General features: G+C 37.5%; 1 protein-coding gene across 2 annotated transcripts in view; it reads right to left on the reverse strand.

Moving 5' to 3' along the window:
• Positions 1-1,661: 1,661 nt before the first annotated feature.
• Positions 1,662-17,697, reverse strand: part of ARL5A (ADP ribosylation factor like GTPase 5A) — a 32,502-nt gene continuing 16,466 nt past the window's right edge. For both annotated transcript variants that reach the window (XM_053596369.1, XM_053596370.1), the window contains exons 5-6: positions 7,110-7,261; positions 1,662-2,363 (exon numbers count right to left, since the gene is read on the reverse strand). In XM_053596369.1, the coding sequence (XP_053452344.1) occupies positions 2,315-2,363; positions 7,110-7,261 (201 nt within the window). In that variant the 3' untranslated portion in view covers positions 1,662-2,314. The remainder of the gene's footprint in view (positions 2,364-7,109; positions 7,262-17,697) is intronic.

Here is a 17,697-nt window from a genome sequence, read left to right on the forward strand (position 1 = left end):
TTTTTAATGCTTAGAAGGGTAGAAAACAAAATCATGTTTTATAAATGTGATGTAAAATCACATGCATTCTCATGGCATGTCAACAATCTACTACACTAAACCAACTGTGACAATGCAGTGCATGCTTTAAATAGCCAATTAAGAATAAATTTTATATTTTTGTTGCTAAAAAAAAGAGAGAATAAATTGTAGCCAACACCTTTATGACAAGGAAAAGTGCTAGTCTCATGTTTACTTGATACGGCAGCAGTCCAAAGGACTAAGCACATCATTATTCAAAATAAAAAATAAAAAGAACAAAAGCTGCAGATGTCCTGGGCTACTTCACAGAATACTTGTCTCTGATAAAACTACAACATAGATTTGGGTTTTTAAAGGGGCTTTTAATAAACAAGTAATTCCTTATAGTGATTTGAAAAAGCATGAGAACATACAATAAAGCTTTGTACTCTAGGATTTACTTTTGTAAAAGTATGTTGACATTCTAAATAATATAAAACACATTATATCCAATGTTAAGTACTGATCTCCCATAGATTGACATCAAGTATTTTATATTTTATAGAAAGGAACTCTCAAAGTTTTGTCAATATTATTCCTCACCAAACTCTTCATGAAATTTAAAAAGGCTGGTATTAAAAGTAGGGCTTTTTCCCTTGAATATTCTAACACATGCCAGTTGAATTAGCTTTCAGATTTTCAGGGCATGAAAGATATACAGATAGCCTGTAGTCCCAGCTGCTCGGGAGGCTGAGGCAAGAGAATCACGTAAGCCCAAGAGCTGGAGGTTGCTGTGAGCCGTGTGACGCCACGGCACTCTACCGAGGGTGGTACAATGAGACTCTGTCTCTACAAAAAAAAACAAAAAAAAAAAAAAAAGAAAGATATACAGATAGAGTACCCAAGAATATGTTTTAACACATTTAGGATCAGTTTGTTTACAATTGTGACAGAAATAACTTTCACTTTCACATATTGAAAAAAAATACTGTAAACAAGCATAATAGGTATTTTGGGTCAAGTTACTTCTTACTACAAGTAATATATTGCATCAATCAATTTTTATACCAAATTCTTACACGCATTTAAAAATAACTGCATTCAGTAATTGTCAAATAATGTATTTACGTAATAGAAGAAGATACAAGAATAGAAACAAAAAAATCTCAAACTATTCCAAGTCCTAAAATAAGCAAAACGAAATTTGCAAATTAAGAAATCATCCATGTTGCTTGGAAAATATACCTTACTTTTAACTTTGACTATTTGACATATAATGTAATGTTTAAAAAGACTATAGCTAAATTATTTAGTGATATTTGTAGAGTTTACTTCTCTAGGTAGACATGTTTCAGTTTTCAAATGGTGAGAATTCATTTGACAATTTTAACCACAATTTATGATTAACTGATTAACAGATTAATTTATTCAGTAATTTAGATGCCAAAATAAAAGAATAAAAGAAACCAAAGAAGAAACAATCTGATAATTGCTCACTGTACAATTCTGCCCATTAGTAATACTAAGTCAAGAATTTGATACGATATTCTACTCAGATGAATCATGTTTCCATGTGTGTGATTGATCAATAACAACAACAAAAAAAACAAAACAGGTACACAATGTTAAGCTTTTTCCTTTTCCATTTTTTTTTTTTAAAGAGCAGCTCAATGATTTTGGGGATTGGTCAATACAATACAGAGAACATAAAGAAGAGTACAAAATGGTACTTAACACCAATGCCAGTACTTATTATGGTTATAACTAAGGATATTGATAATTTTTGTATTATTTGCTTTTCTTTAGAACGTAAATCAAAGCCATTAACTTGAAAGTGAGGTATATACACAATACATACACAACCTGATACAAAATACTTTTCATAAGTAACATTACATTTTAAAATATTAGAAACTGAATATCTGTGCTGACTTGTATTTTGACTTAATGGAACAAGAAAATGGAAATTCAACTAGGGAGGGTTATACTGATAATAAAGCTCTTTAAGTTCAAAACATCTTCCTCTCCCTTTATACTTACCACAAACTACACAATTTCCTGAGAGGATTCATTACAGGAAAAATGTCAATCACAGCTTTAATAAATTACTTTGGAAGGAACTAATGGAAAAGCAAATTGGAAGGTGAGATTTCATCTTTGTTTTCAAATAAGTGGTCTTAATTTGTCTTCTTATAGAAAAAGTTTAAATCAGTTTATTATAAATATATCTAAACCATTAATTTTTGCAACTTTCAGACGAAGTCCAGCACTTCGTTTATGCAAAGTCTATGAGAAGAGGTCAGGTCAGGAGAGATCATCTAATCTTAAGTCGTGACATCATCCATTCAAGTCCTTGGCACAATCTATAAAGGAAACAAAATCACTGATTAAATTCTAAACTAAAAAACTATGAACACCAAATTAAAAAATATATCATTTTTCATTTACTTAAAGATTACAAAAAAATCAATGCAGGTGATGCTGCAGTGAACTCATATTCTCACACACTTGACATCTGCGCTTTTTTGGTTCAGTTATATCTCTAGTGCCTAAAACACTGCCTAACACATAAAATGAGCTCGTTAATTGTACAATTATTACACATAGAAAGCAACATACATCAGAAATATATGTGGCAATATACAGAGGGTGCCAACAAAATGTATACACATTATAAGAAAGGAAAAATCAGTATTAACATTGTCATTAATACTCAAGTCATTGTTTGACTTCTAAAATTATAAGAAGTGTTCGAATGTGACTTGTATTCTTTTGTATTGGTATATACTGAATATTACAATGTTACAATGTTTGTATTGGTATCTTTTGTATTGGTATATACTGAATATTACAATGTTAATGTGGTTTTCCCTTTCTTAAAATGTGTATGCATTTTTCCATACCCTCTGTATATGAAAGTATTTAAAATAGCAACACACTGTACTTTCTTTGCTACTTATAGAAAAAAATGTACCCTAAAAAAAAAAAAAATCAGAGATAAACACAGATTTACATACAAGACTGCTCATTAAAGCATTTCTAATAGGAAAAAGTAGGATTTAAATGTCTAGAAATAGAGAAAAAAAAGATTATGGTACATTTATATGACAAAGTATTTAAAACTTTCCTGTCAACAATTATTTTATATGGGCAGTGCCTGTGGCTCAGTGGGTAGGGTGCTGGCCCCATATGCCGAGGGTGGTGGGTACGAACCCAGCCCCAGCCAGCTAAAACAGCAGTGGCAACTGCAACAAAAAATAGCTGGTGTTGTGGCAGGCACCTGTAGTCCCAGGTAATCGGGAGGCTGAAGCAAGAGAACCGCTTAAGCCCAAGAGTTGGAGTTTGCTGTGAGCTGTGACAGCACAGCACTCTACCAAGGCGACAGAGTGAGACTGTCTCAAAAAAAAAAAAAAATTCTTTTATATAACATGCTCATAATATAAATGAAATAGAAGTGGTAGATATTAAACTAAATATATAGTAGAGTTGTTAAAACAAAGTATACATATATGCATGTTTATCTGTATGTAAAAAAATGACTGCTGAACAAGGGGTAATTGAACATAATCCAAAATACAGAAAATACATTCATTGTGGTAATGGAAACTAAAAGCTTAGCAAGAGAAATGGCTGTAAATATTATGTTACAACAAAATGAAGAACTACTATGAAGTATTAACCATTACCTATGATAAGCTTTTGTAGATATAAAAACCTATTTTATATTAAATTTTTTTTAAAAACCTCAGGATTTTATCCTGAGTCAAATAATGTAAAAAAAGACACAAATAGAAAAAAAGAAAAAGACAAAAAACACATATTTTGCTGTATATATATCATGTACTTTTTTGCCCAAATTTTTAAGGGAAAAGTAAGGATGGGCATTACACATTGTTAGTGCAGCTTGGACTTAGAGGAGCCCAGCAAGCTTCCTGGGACCACCATGCTCTGGACAAGAGCAAGGGGTTCCAGTCCAGGAGGAACTAGGATCCAGCATTTACAGTGGCCTTTGCCAAGCACCATGATCAGGGAGGAGGCAGTGGCAGGGCTGACAAGGTGGGCACAGCCATGTTGGGTGAGGGCTGGGGCCCAGCCAGGCAGAGAGGGCCAGGAGCCCCGTGCAGGCCCCAGAGACCGGCCTGGCTGCCTGCAGGCCCAGTAGCCTCAGAAGCTGGCACTCTACTAGTCATGCATATGGCCATCTTAGCCACAACCCCAATAGGGTGGGGAGGGAAGGGCTCCCAGGAGAGAAGGGGGCAGCCTTCACAGACCATGCAGCTATGGAAGGGTGGTGAAATCTGCATATTTACCAGGGAAGCATTAGCCCTCCCTAGATATGTCTCCCCAGCTGTGAGCTGGCCACTTTCTTAAAGGACATTTAGCAGAATGTTCAGGCAAAAAACATGGATGTACATCATACACAGGAATGCATTTTACACAGCAAAACATGGTAAATGGGCATTTTTGAGAGATTAGTCTACATTTTTCTCCTGTGAGTAGATTCCTCACTTTTAAACTATTGATAGGAAATAGTACAAAATAATAAAAATAACAAGTAGATTATTTAACTTCAAATTGTTAAATTGCTAATAGTTATCTAATAAACTAGATACTGTACTAAGAATTTAACACCATTATCTTAATTAATCTTCACTACACAAAGATCAGAATCCTTCTGGTGAGAAGAAAACCAGGCTTGGCAAGATTAGCAAACAGCAGAAGAGGGAGTCAAAATGAGAACAGACTCTAAAGTTTGTGATCTCTCCAATCCACTGAATCAAAATGTCAACCAATACTAAAACCATACGGGAAATACAATGTTTCCCTCAAAACTAAACATTTCTACTGCTAACTGCTACAAGTACAAGTACACATGAACAAAAATTTGAAAAGATATCATCATCTACTACTTTCCTCTTTTTTAAATAAAACCACTTTTCCCCTTTTAAAAATGATATCAATATTTGGGCGGCGCCTGTGGCTCAGCGGGTAGGGTGCCGGTCCCATATGCCGGAGGTGGCGGGTTCAAACCCAGCCCCGGCCAAAAAAAAAAAAAAATGATATCAATATTTATTGAGGTGTTTTACAAAGAAATGTATAACATATTTTAACTTACGTGAATACACGGACAACTGGTATTATCTGTGATTCTTTTTAATTATCAGGTTTGCTTTTTTAAGGTGCTAATTATACTTCTAAATGTTTATAATTATGCCTTATTTTACTAAGATTTGGCTTCAACAGCTTGATATAATACTGGTTCATCCTTCATCATGGTCCTGAAAAGAAAGAATTTCTCCCACTTCAGCTAACTCATCTGTATGTCCCAAGATTTTTTCCTTACACCTCAAAAACCTAAACCCAAGACCTCTATTCAGAATCCTTCATCTCTAATTGCATTCTTTTTTTTTTGGCCAGGGCTGGGTTTGAACCCACCACCTCCAGCATAGGGGGCCGGCACCCTACTTCTTTGAGCCACAGGTGCCGGCCTTTTTTCTGTTCTTTTAAATACAATCATGCATCACTTAACAGGGATAGATTTTGAGAAATGTGTTGTTAGGTGATTTCTTCACTGTATGAACATCACAAAATGTACCTACACAAACCTAGATGGTATATATAGCTTACTCTAAACTCAGGCTACATGATATATCCTATTTCTCTCAGGCTATAAAACGGTAGTGTGTTGCTATACTGAATACAGCAGGCAATGGGAACACAAAGTAAGTATTTGTGTACCTAGAAGTATGTAAACATAGAAAAGGTATAGCAAAAATGTGGTGTTTTAATTTTAATCCACAGGACCAGCATCAGATATGTGGTCTATCACTGACTACAATATCATGTGACACAGGACTGTACACACAGACCCACCATATTCTAGAAAAACAACACAAAAACTTTAGCTTGCTCCTCCATCTAGTATTTTAGTGTTTTTATCCTACTTCCAACCTCCTCTATTTCATCTCTCTTTCCTTTTCCTGAGACACTCAAAAGATTACAACTGCTATCTTTGTTTTCTACAACCCATTTCCTCTTTACACTTATCCCATGCTCCCCTTCTAAAAATGAAGAATCTGCTCTGCTGACTGCCAGACTGCCTTTACTGTTAAATTCAGTGGCACTCTCTCCATCCTCCTGGTCCTTGACCTTGCATTTGACAAATTATTGAGTACCACCTCCTTCTTAAAATACTTTCATATTTGGACATTATACAGGACAAAATTCTACCCTAGGCACCCACCTCTCTTCCAATATCTATCTTTCCTGAATCAAAAACTGTCATGCCATACCCTCTCCAATTCTTTCAGTCCTTTTTCCTTTTTTTAACTATACTTGTGGCATGGTTAAGTATCCCCAAACTAGCCTTAGACACAAACCCTCTTCTATTTCAGCTTCTTTATATATAAAATGTAACTTAAAAACAATCTATAGGACCGCTACAAGGATTAAATGAAACACTATATGGAAAGTACTACAGACACAGGACACACTCAAGAAGTGTCAGTTCTGAAGTCCCATCACCATTGTAAGATGTATACCCTGGCTTCTTCAGCTCTCAATGACACTTCAGTTTCTCTAAGTTCCTACAGCAACTATATTATCTCTCTGCTTTACATGTATTAGTTCAGTAAGTTTATACATATTACGTTTATGTTTTACTATTTACAGAACCATACTAAAAACTTTCTGGTTACAGACTGGAACTATATCATACATCTCTCCCTTACAGTGTTTTGTATACAGTAGTCTTAAATATTTATTGATTTTAAGAAGATACACATGTTTCTCAGGCAGCACCTGTGACTCACTGGGTAGGGCGCTGACCCCATATACCGAGGGTGGCGGGTTCAAACCTGGCCCCGGCCAAACTGCAACAAAAAATAGCCGAGTGTTGTGGTAGGTGCCTGTAGTGTCAGCTACTAGGGAGGTTGAGGCAAAAGAATGACCTAAGCCCAGGAGTTGGAGGTTACTGTGAGCTGTGATGCCATGGCACTCTACCAAGGGCAATAAAGAGAGACTCTGTCTCTTAAAAAAATAAATAAATAAAAGGAAGATATGCATGTTTCTAAGCTAAATACATGTTATCTAAGAGGAAGACTTCTTACCCTTCACCAGTAAGAGCACAGCATGCCTGGATATGCCACTGGTGATCTTTGATAGAAGTTAGCTTCAAAAACTGGGAGATTTCTGCTACAGTCATGCATTCTTTAACATCTTGTTTATTAGCAAAAATCAGCAATCCAGCTTTCCTTAGGTCCTAATAAAGCAAATAAAATTGTAAAAGCCAGTACATTTTCCATATATTTTTCAACTTAATTAACAGAGTACTTTTTCACAATTTTAGTAACCTAGAATTTCTCAACTGTTTAACATGAAAGCATCTCACAGCTCCCAGGCTGACAGAAGGTAAATGTAACACTAACACATTTAAATAAATAAATATTATAAATAAATGAGTATATATATATGTGGATTTACATATATCCTACAGTCTTAAGACTATATTCTTTGTGGGCTTAAGTGATATTTTTATTTTTTTATTATTATTATTAAATCATAGCTGTGTACATTAATGCAATCATGGGGCACCATACACTGGTTTTATAGACCGTTTGACACATTTTCATCACACTGGTTAACATACCCTTCCTGGCATTTTCTTAGTTATTGTGTTAAGACATTTATATTCTACATTTACTAAGTTTCACATATACCCTTGTAAGATGCACCGCAGGTGTAATCCCACCAAATCACCCTCCCTCCGTCCACCTTCCCCTTCCCTTCCCCCTCTCCCCCTTCCCCATATGCTTAGGTTATAACTGGGTTATAGCTTTCATATGAAAGCCATACATTAGTTTCATAGAAGGGCTGAGTACATTGGATACTTTTTCTTCCATTCTTGAGATACTTTACTAAGAAGAATATGTTCCAGCTCCATTCATGTAAACATGAAAGAGGTAAAGTCTCCATCTTTCTTTAAGGCTTCATAATATTGCATAGTGTACATATACCACAATTTATTAATCCATTCGTGGATTGATGGGCACTTGGGCTTTTTCCATGACTTAGCAATTATGAATTTAAGTGCTATTTTTAACAGTCATGTCTTCAAATATATACCTCCACCATCCCTGTCCCAAACTAGACTTAAAGGGCTACATAGAATTACCCTAAGTCTACCACTCAAGAGCTTTCCAAAATTGTACCCTATCTATACTTTTCTGCAAAATGTTTTATATAACAATCATGACTGGCTTATACCATTCACCATAAAAATACTCTGCTATAATTAGCAACCTAGTGTTTCTGCTTTCTAAACAGTTTTGGGTATTGCCATCGCTATGTTCCTCAAATCATTTCTTCTGCATATATTTCCTTCCCGCCAACCTCCCTAACCAGCCTTTCACAACCACGGTTTCACAAGAGAATTACACTGTACAGAAAATGATGTGAGTGGCTCACATTGCAAGTCTCCCAATAGTGTACATAATTAGTACTTTCTAGGTGCAGAGGAATAAAGGAAGGCATTATACTAAATGCCTTAAGGCTTAATTCTTACTTAAGTGCTATCCTAAACCAATTGCATTTATCCATGGAGACCTAACTCCTCTATCTTTGTCCATGAGGATTTACTAGATTTGAATATATAATCAGGCCATCTTGGATTGGCATTAAACTTTTCAAACTACATTAAGACTCAGAGGCAAGTTCTTTAAATTTTCTGAATTTCTTTTCACTAACATTTATTGAATATCTAATCTGAGCAAGACACTCACCACACTTACCCTTTTCCAAATACAGTAACTATGCATACTCCAAATTTTACTCACAACACAAGCCAAAAATTATTAGTTTCTTTCTGCTCCAGCTCTCCACTCCCAAACCTTTTTTAAAGCCATGGACTTCCTTCACAAGCTATTCAAAGCTATGGACCTTCACCCCATAAAAATATACACCAAAATTTTTTTTTAAGTTTATGTATAACTGTATGGTATTAATAGATACTCTACATTCCTTTCATGCTCATAAAATTCTGTCTATACATATTAAGTATATTGACAAAACTAAAGTTTTTGTCCCCGCTTGCACGTTTTTGCAATGGCATTAAATACTTCTTTCTTCTTCTAAGCAATTTTAGTGAGATATTTTTGTTTTAATCATGTGTATATGTGTTTGAAACAACAAAGTCATCACTGGGTACAAACCGATGTTGCTCCATACTATTTTACTCATTAGAATATACTTTTGATGACTTCTTTCATTCTTTCTATGTACATGAAAATATTGTGTATTTCTTATTTGGTTAAAAGGAGGAGCTATGTAAAACGTTTTATATAATAATTGTGACTGACTTTTTGTTACAGTGCTCTCTGCAGGATGGCAGCTACTAATGCTACCACAGTGATAAGAGTTACCCAGATATGTATGGCCAGAAATGGATACTACTAAAATGTTAACAGTTGTAAAATTTCATGTTCAACTCCTTTCACCTATGGTTCAGTTCGCCTGTCTATATGAAAGGTAAAAAAATTTAAATAGACAATAATTTGTACATATGCACTCATTATCAAGAATGTACAATATATATTTTGTCCCTAATACTAAAAGGAAAATGGAACCATTATCAACAGCTGATATGTGGCTGAGTGACTAAGTAGATGACTTTCCATGGGATTTAATTCCTATCTTCTGATCTCCTGGATTTAAGTATCTCTTGCTTGTGTGTGCTTGAGTCTTCTATATAGGTCAAGTTTGAGAATACTGGCATGTTCAACGAACAAAGTTCTCATAAATAGTTGGCACAAGTTAGGACACATCATATAATTTCTATTGGTAAGTAACTTGTATTTCTCCCTCTTGATGAATTATTTGTAGAAACCCTGAGCAAAAAATTGCAAAACACAAAAAACAAAGCCATTTATTGAAACTTCTCAAAAAAAATTGAGTATAATTCTTTCTACATCATGTCAAAGCTCAAACTTTTTTTTATTTGGAGCTCTTGATTTTTAAAGAACAGCTATTTTACCTATTTTAAAATATTTAGGAACAGAGCAAAGAAAATCTTCCTCTATGATCATCCATTTTTCAGGCAAATGGTAATCAGAAAAAAGGAGGTGTTGCAATTTTATTTGCAGGTACAGTAGGCTTTAAACCATCAAAAGTAAGGAAGGACAAGAATGGTCACTTCATATTTGTTAAGGGTAATACTCAATATGATGAGATCTCAATTATTAATATCTATGCACCCAACCAGAATGCACCTCAATTTATAAGAGAAACTCTGACACGAGTAACTTGATTTCCTCCAGCTCCATAATCGTCGGAGATTTCAACACTCCTTTGGCAGTGTTGGATCGATCCTCCAGCAAGAAGCTGAGCAAAGAAATCTTAGATTTAAACCTAACCATCCAATATTTTGATTTAGCAGACATCTACAGAACATTTCATCCCAACAAAACTGAATACACATACTTCTCATCAGCCCACGGAACTTACTCCAAAATTGACCACATTTTAGGTCACAAGTCTAACCTCAGTAAATTTAAAGGAATAGAAATTATTCCTTGCATCTTCTCGGACCACCATGGAATAAAACTTGAATTGAGTAACAACAGGAATCTACATACCCATACAAAAACATGGAAGTTAAATAACCTTATGCTGAATGATAGCTGGGTCAGAGATGAGATTAAGAAAGAAATCGCCAATTTTTTGGAACAAAACGACAATGAAGACACAAACTATCAGAACCTCTGGGACACCGCAAAGGCAGTTCTAAGAGGGAAATTTATAGCACTGCAAGCCTTACTCAAGAGAACAGAAAGAGAAGAACTTAACAACTTAATGGGACATCTCAAGCAACTGGAAAAGGAAGAACATTCCAACCCCAAACCCAGTAGAAGAAAAGAAATAACCAAAATTAGAGCAGAATTAAATGAAATTGAAAACAAAAGAATAATACAACAGATCAATAAATCAAAAAGCTGGTTTTTTGAAAAGGTCAATAAAATAGATAAACCTCTGGCCAACCTAATCAGGAAAAAAAGAGTAAAATCTCTAATATCATCAATCAGAAACAACAAAGACAAAATAACAACAGACTCGTCAGAAATCCAAAAAATCCTTAATGAATATTACAAGAAACTTTATTCTCAGAAATATGAAAATCTGAAGGAAATTGACAGATACTTGGAAGCATGCCACCTTCCAAGACTTAGCCAGAATCAAGTGGAAATGTTGAACAGACCCATATCAAGTTCAGAAATAGCATCAACTATACAAAACCTCCCTAAAAAGAAAAGCCCGGGACCAGATGGTTTCACGTCAGAATTCTACCAAACCTTTAAAGAGGAATTAGTACCTATATTACTCAACCTGTTCTAAAAGGTAGAAAAAGACAGAAGACTACCCAACACGTTCTATGAAGCAAACATCACCCTGATCCCCAAACCAGAAAAAGACCCAACAAGAAAAGAAAATTATAGACCAATATCACTAATGAATATAGATGCAAAAATATTCAACAAGATCCTAACAAACAGAATCCAGCAACACATCAAACAAATTATACATCATGACCAAGTCGGTTTTATCCCAGGGTCTCAAGGCTGGTTCAATATATGTAAATCTATAAATGTAATTCAGCACATAAACAAATTAAAAAACAAAGACCATATGATTCTCTCAATTGATGCAGAAAAAGCTTTTGATAATATCCAGCATCCCTTCATGATCAGAACACTCAAGAAAACTGGTCTAGAAGGGACTTTTCTTAAACTGATAGAGGCCATCTACAGCAAACCCACAGCCAATATCATATTGAATGGAGTTAAATTGGAATCATTTCCACTCAGATCAGGAACCAGACAAGGCTGCCCATTGTCTCCATTGCTTTTCAACATTGTAATGTAAGTTTTAGCCACTGCAATTAGGGAAGAAAAGGCGATCAAGGGTATCCATATAGGGTCAGAAGAGATCAAACTTTCGCTCTTCGCAGATGATATGATTGTGTATCTGGAAAACACTAGGGACTCTATTACAAAACTCCTAGAAGTGATCAAGGAATACAGCAGCGTCTCAGGTTACAAAATCAACATCCATAAATTGGTAGCCTTTATATACACCAACAACAGTTAAGTTGAAAAAGCAGTTAAGGACTATCCCATTCACAGTAGTGCCAAAGAAGATGAAATATTTGGGAATTTACCTAACAAAAGACGTGAAAGATCTCTATAAAGAGAACTATGAAACTCTAAGAAAAGAAATAGCTGAAAATGTTAACAAATGGAAAAACATACCATGCTCATGGCTGGGAAGAATCAACATTATCAAAATGTCCATACTACCCAAAGCAATATATAATTTCAACGCACTCCCTATTAAAGCTCCACTGCCATATTTTAAAGATCTTGAAAAAACAATACTTCGTTTTATATGGAATCAGAAAAAACCTCGAATAGCCAAGACATTACTCAGAAATAAAAACAAAACAGGAGGAATTACACTACCAGACCTCAGACTTTACTACAAATCGATAGTGATCAAAACAACATGGTATTGGCACAAAAACAGAGAAGTAGATGTCTGGAACAGAATAGAGAACCAAGAGATGAATCCAGCTACTTACCGCTATTTGATCTTTGACAAGCCAATTAAAAACATTCAGTGGGGAAAAGATTCCCTATTTAACAAATGGTGCTGGGTGAACTGGATGGCAACCTGCAGAAGACTGAAACTGGACCCACACCTTTCACCATTAACTAAGATAGACTCTCACTGGATTAAAGATTTAAACTTAAGACATGAAACTATAAAAATACTAGAAGAGAGTGCAGGGAAAACCCTTGAAGAAATTGGTCTGGGCCAGTATTTTATGAGGAGAACCCCCCGGGCAATTGAAGCAGCTTCAAAAATACACTACTGGGACTTGATCAAACTAAAAAGCTTCTGCACAGCCAAGAACACAGTAAGTAACGCAAACAAACAGCCCTCAGAATGGGAGAAGATATTTGCAGGGTATATCTCTGACAAAGGTTTAATAACCAGAATCCACAGAGAACTCAAACGCATCAGCAAGAAAAAAACAAGGGATCCCATCGCAGGCTGGGCAAGGGATTTGAAGAGAAACTTCTCTGAAGAAGACAGGCGTGCAGCCTTCAGACATATGAAAAAATGCTCATCATCTTTAATCATCAGAGAAATGCAAATCAAAACTACTTTGAGATATCATCTAACTCCAGTGAGACTAGCCTATATCACAAAATCTCAAGACCAGAGATGTTGGCATGGATGTGGAGAAAAGGGAACACTTCTGCACTGCTGGTGGGAATGCAAATTAATACATTCCTTTTGGAAAGAGATAAGGAGAACACTCAGAGATCTAAAAATAGATCTGCCATTCAATCCTGTAATTCCTCTGCTGGGCATATACCCAGAAGACCAAAAATCACAACCTAACAAAGACATTTGTACCAGAATGTTTATTGCAGCCCAATTCATAATTGCTAAGTCATGGAAGAAGCCCAAGTGCCCATGGATCCACGAATGGATTAATAAATTGTGGTATATGTACACCATGGAATATTATGCAGCCTTAAAGAAAGATGGAGACTTTACCTCTTTCATGTTTACATGGGGGAGCTGGAACATATTCTTCTTAGTAAAGTATCTCAAGAACGGAAGAAAAAGTACCCAATGTACTCAGCCCTACTATGAAACTAATTTGGGGCTCTCACATAAAGGCTATAACCCAGTTGCAACCTAACAATAGGGGGAAGTGGGAAAGGGAGGGGAGGGGGGGTGGGTAGAGGGAGGGGGATCGGTGGGATCATACCTGTGGTGCATCTTACAGGGGTATTTGCGAAACTTGGTAAATGTAGAATGTAAATGTTTTGGCACAGTAACTGAGATAATGCCAGGAAGGCTATGTTAACCATTGTGATGAAAATATGTCAAATGGTCTATGAAGCGAATGTATGATGCCCCATGATCATATCAATGTACACAGTTATGATTTAATTAAAAAAAATAATAAAAAAGAAAATAAAAAAAAAAGAAAATCTTCCTCTGAAGGCCAGGTTCAATGGCTCACACCTGTAATCCTAAAACTCTGGGAGGCTGAGGAGTTCCAGACCAGCCTGAGTAAGAGTGAGAACCCATTTCTACTCAAAAAAAAAAAAAAAAAAAGAATATCTTCCTTTGCTTTTTACATAGAACCTCAAAACCAGTTATGCATTCTAACAATAGAAAATAGATATATTAAGGCTGTTCATAAGCTTGACTTAACACAAGGTCAAAGTATCAAGTAAATACTGCTAATCTTTTGTACACAGCCACTTCAAACCCTTTAAATACTTTCTACTATAGGAGGGCTGTGTGCAAAGTATCCAGCTATGTGGTATGAATAATTGTGACATACATGGCTGGATATTTCAGACAGCCCTTATATATTACAGATTCCTGTTCTCAAGAGATGCATTTTAATTTAATCAAGAAGATGCAACAGCAATTGCAAGTTGCTATTATTATTTACTTAACATCTTCTGTATGCCATTTGTAGTTTCAATTTGTTTCTCAAAACTTCATTTGTAAAAATAATTCCTAGAAGTTAAGTCATTTGAATAAAATTTCAGCTTTGGCATTTGGAACTATTTTAAAATTAATGTGCTTCAAAATTTTACACCTCATTAAAGATGGTTTTGTATCTTATGATAACATAAACAATCATTACCAGTGATGACAGTAAGGTTTTATTGGTCAATGTAGTATGTATGAAACATTCAACTAATGCCACATCTACGTTTATTTTTCACATTTTTACATTCTCGTTCTTGGATCCATCTGCCCCTCTCCAGAACTCTGCCTTCTTGCCTCCTCCTGACCCTGCCGATGGGTTTACTTAGCTCTCAACTTTGTCTGTAATCATTTCTTCCCTGGTAATCTCCCCATATTTCGTTTCCTTTCCCTTTGCACCTAGGCCTCATTTAAGTCTTTCTCTTTTTTCTTCCTTTAGTAAAGAGCCTGAATGAGAATTAATTAAAATTTTGGCTCTTGAAAAGCTAGTCAAGAAGATGGCTGACTGAAGCCAGCTTTCCACAGAGGCTCCCGTTCAGAAGGAGAGTTAAAGGACAAAAATTCAGCAAGTAATCTGGTGGATTTGAGCTGCACTAAGAGAGAAGGTTGTAGAACGCACGTCAACTGCGCTGAGGCGAGCTGCGACCACAAGGATACAAACAAAAGGTACAAAATCCATCACCAAGCGGACGGGAGTCCCCTCCCCCATGAGAACGGCTCAGAGTGCCCCACAAACAACCATGCAGAGTTCAAAGGTCCTCCCACTACACTCCACGGGAGAGACCCTCTAAAAACTGGACCTACCTCCCCTACTGGGGTGCCACGGCGTCCTCCTGCCAGGCATAAAACTGTATAAACTGTATATGGTCTCTACCTGGAATTCTGAGCTCCCAGCGCTCTCCTTCGCTCACACTGGGGTCTGGAGGCCAGACCCAGTCAGTCGGCGGAGAGGGGACTGCACCAGAGTGGCAGTTCCCTGAGGCACAGTGGGACAGCCATCTTTTGGTGATAATACGGCCAGGCATAAAACTGTGTAAAGCTGTGTGTGTTCTCTGCCCGCAACCCCAGGCTTCCAGCGCTCCCCGCGCTCCCCTCTGCTCTCGCTCCAAGGTCTGGAGGCCTGTCCCCCAGGGATCCAGACTCTTGGGCGATTGCTCGAGGGGTGTAGACAGTGCTGGGCTGCAGCCTGTCGTGCAGACACTGGGGTACGGAGCAGAGAGAGGACCATTGGCCGGAGGGGAGCTACACCAGAGCAACGGTTGCCTGAGCCATAAGGCAGCAGCACTCTTTTGCTAGCAATACGGCTCACTACAGAATATTCTGAAGCCACACCCCCTGTCTCCCTGGGCAACCAGAGACTCTGAGTTTGCCTGAGGCAACATAAACTTGCAAACCAGGGAAACTCCCAGGGCAGGGCTGACCCAGAGGTCCGCTTTACTAAACCTAAGACGCACCTGGCCCTCAGGGGATCGTCAGCCTACAGACAATACAAGAGCAAAGACAAGCTGATTTGGAACTCAATTCAGCTTCTCTTCTGCAGGGGAAACGCAGAGTTGTTCTGTTCTGTTCTGTTCTCTCAGTAACATTAATCAGGGGTGAGACTGGACTTGAGTGAAAACCCCTCAACCTTCATCTAGCGCCCGAGGTTGTCAGGCCCTCCTCCTGCTGGAGAGAGGCAGAGCCCAGCGGCCTGGCAGACTTCCTTGTGATTCAGGCAGGTACAAACTCCTGGAGTACCGATTCACTACAGGCAACTGGGTCAGCCAACTGCAGGGCTATCAGTGACTGGGTGTGAAGTGGTGCAAGGTGGGGAAAGAGGCAGCAACCTTCCCAGACTGATTTATAGGCTGGGTGGCTTCTCCTGACTCCACGCAGCACTGGAGCAAGCCACAGCAGAGTAGTCACCAGACCCCTGTGATCCAGTCCCCAGAGACCTCTTAAACTCTCTCACCCAAGATAGGTGCAGACTGAGACAATTGGTTTGGACATTTTTGAACTGAACCAATCACCTGAGGACAAATCAGGTGGTGCCCTAGGTGCACGGTGGTAGGAAGGTTTGATTTTTCTTTTCCAATTGTTTGCCGGTGGGGGGCAGGGTGACTTAATTGCTGATATTTCTCCACAGCTGAGACTTCAATCCAGAGTATCTGTTTCACTAGGGTGGAACAGAAACCAGCTGAAAACAAGACAGAACCATTTAGCCCCACCACACCAGACAGGGCCCCAGTTTCTCAGGCCACAACACTGTATGGGTCCTACACAAAGCCCCAGGGGAAAAAATCAGAGGGAATAAAACAACCATGGGGCGGAATCAGCGGAAAAACTCTGGTAACATGAATAACCAGAATAGATCAACCCCACCAAGGAAAGATATGGCAGATGCAATTGAGGATCCCATTCATAAACAACTGGCTGAGATGTCAGAAATCGAATTCAGAATTTGGATTGCAGACAAGATTAACAAAGTGGAATTAGGAATTCGAGGAGAAATTCAAAAGTTGTCTCAAGAATTTAACGAATTTAAAGACAAAACCACCAAAGACTTAGACACACTTAAGAATTTGTAGCCCTCAAAGATATGAAAAATACAGTAGAATCCCTCAGTAACAGAATGGAGCAAGAAGAAAGGATTTCTGACATCGAAGATAAAGCCTTTGAACGTTCCCAAACTCTCAAAGAGGAAGAGAAATGGAGAGCAAAAACGGATCACTCACTCAGAGAGGTCTGGGATAATTAGAAGGCGGCGAATATCCGAATCATAGGAGTTCCAGAAACAGATGAAGTGGCCTCGCTGGGCACAGAGGCCCTTCTGCATGAAATTATGAAAGAGAATTTTCCAGACATGCCTAGAGATTCTGAAATTCAGATAGCGGACAGCTTCAGAACCCCAGCACGACTCAACCCCAATAAGACATCCCCAAGGTATATCATAATTAACTTCACTAAAGTTAATATGAAGGAGAAAATCCTCAAAGCTGCCAGGAGAAAGAAAACCATTACCTTCAAAGGCAAGAATATTAGAATGACTGCAGATCTCTCTGCTGAAACTTTTCAAGCCAGAAGAGGGTGGTCACCGACTTTTAATCTCCTAAAGCAAAATAACTTTCAACCCCGGATCTT

Source organism: Nycticebus coucang, chromosome 7 (assembly GCF_027406575.1).
Source record: "Nycticebus coucang isolate mNycCou1 chromosome 7, mNycCou1.pri, whole genome shotgun sequence".
NCBI lineage: Eukaryota > Metazoa > Chordata > Mammalia > Primates > Lorisidae > Nycticebus > Nycticebus coucang.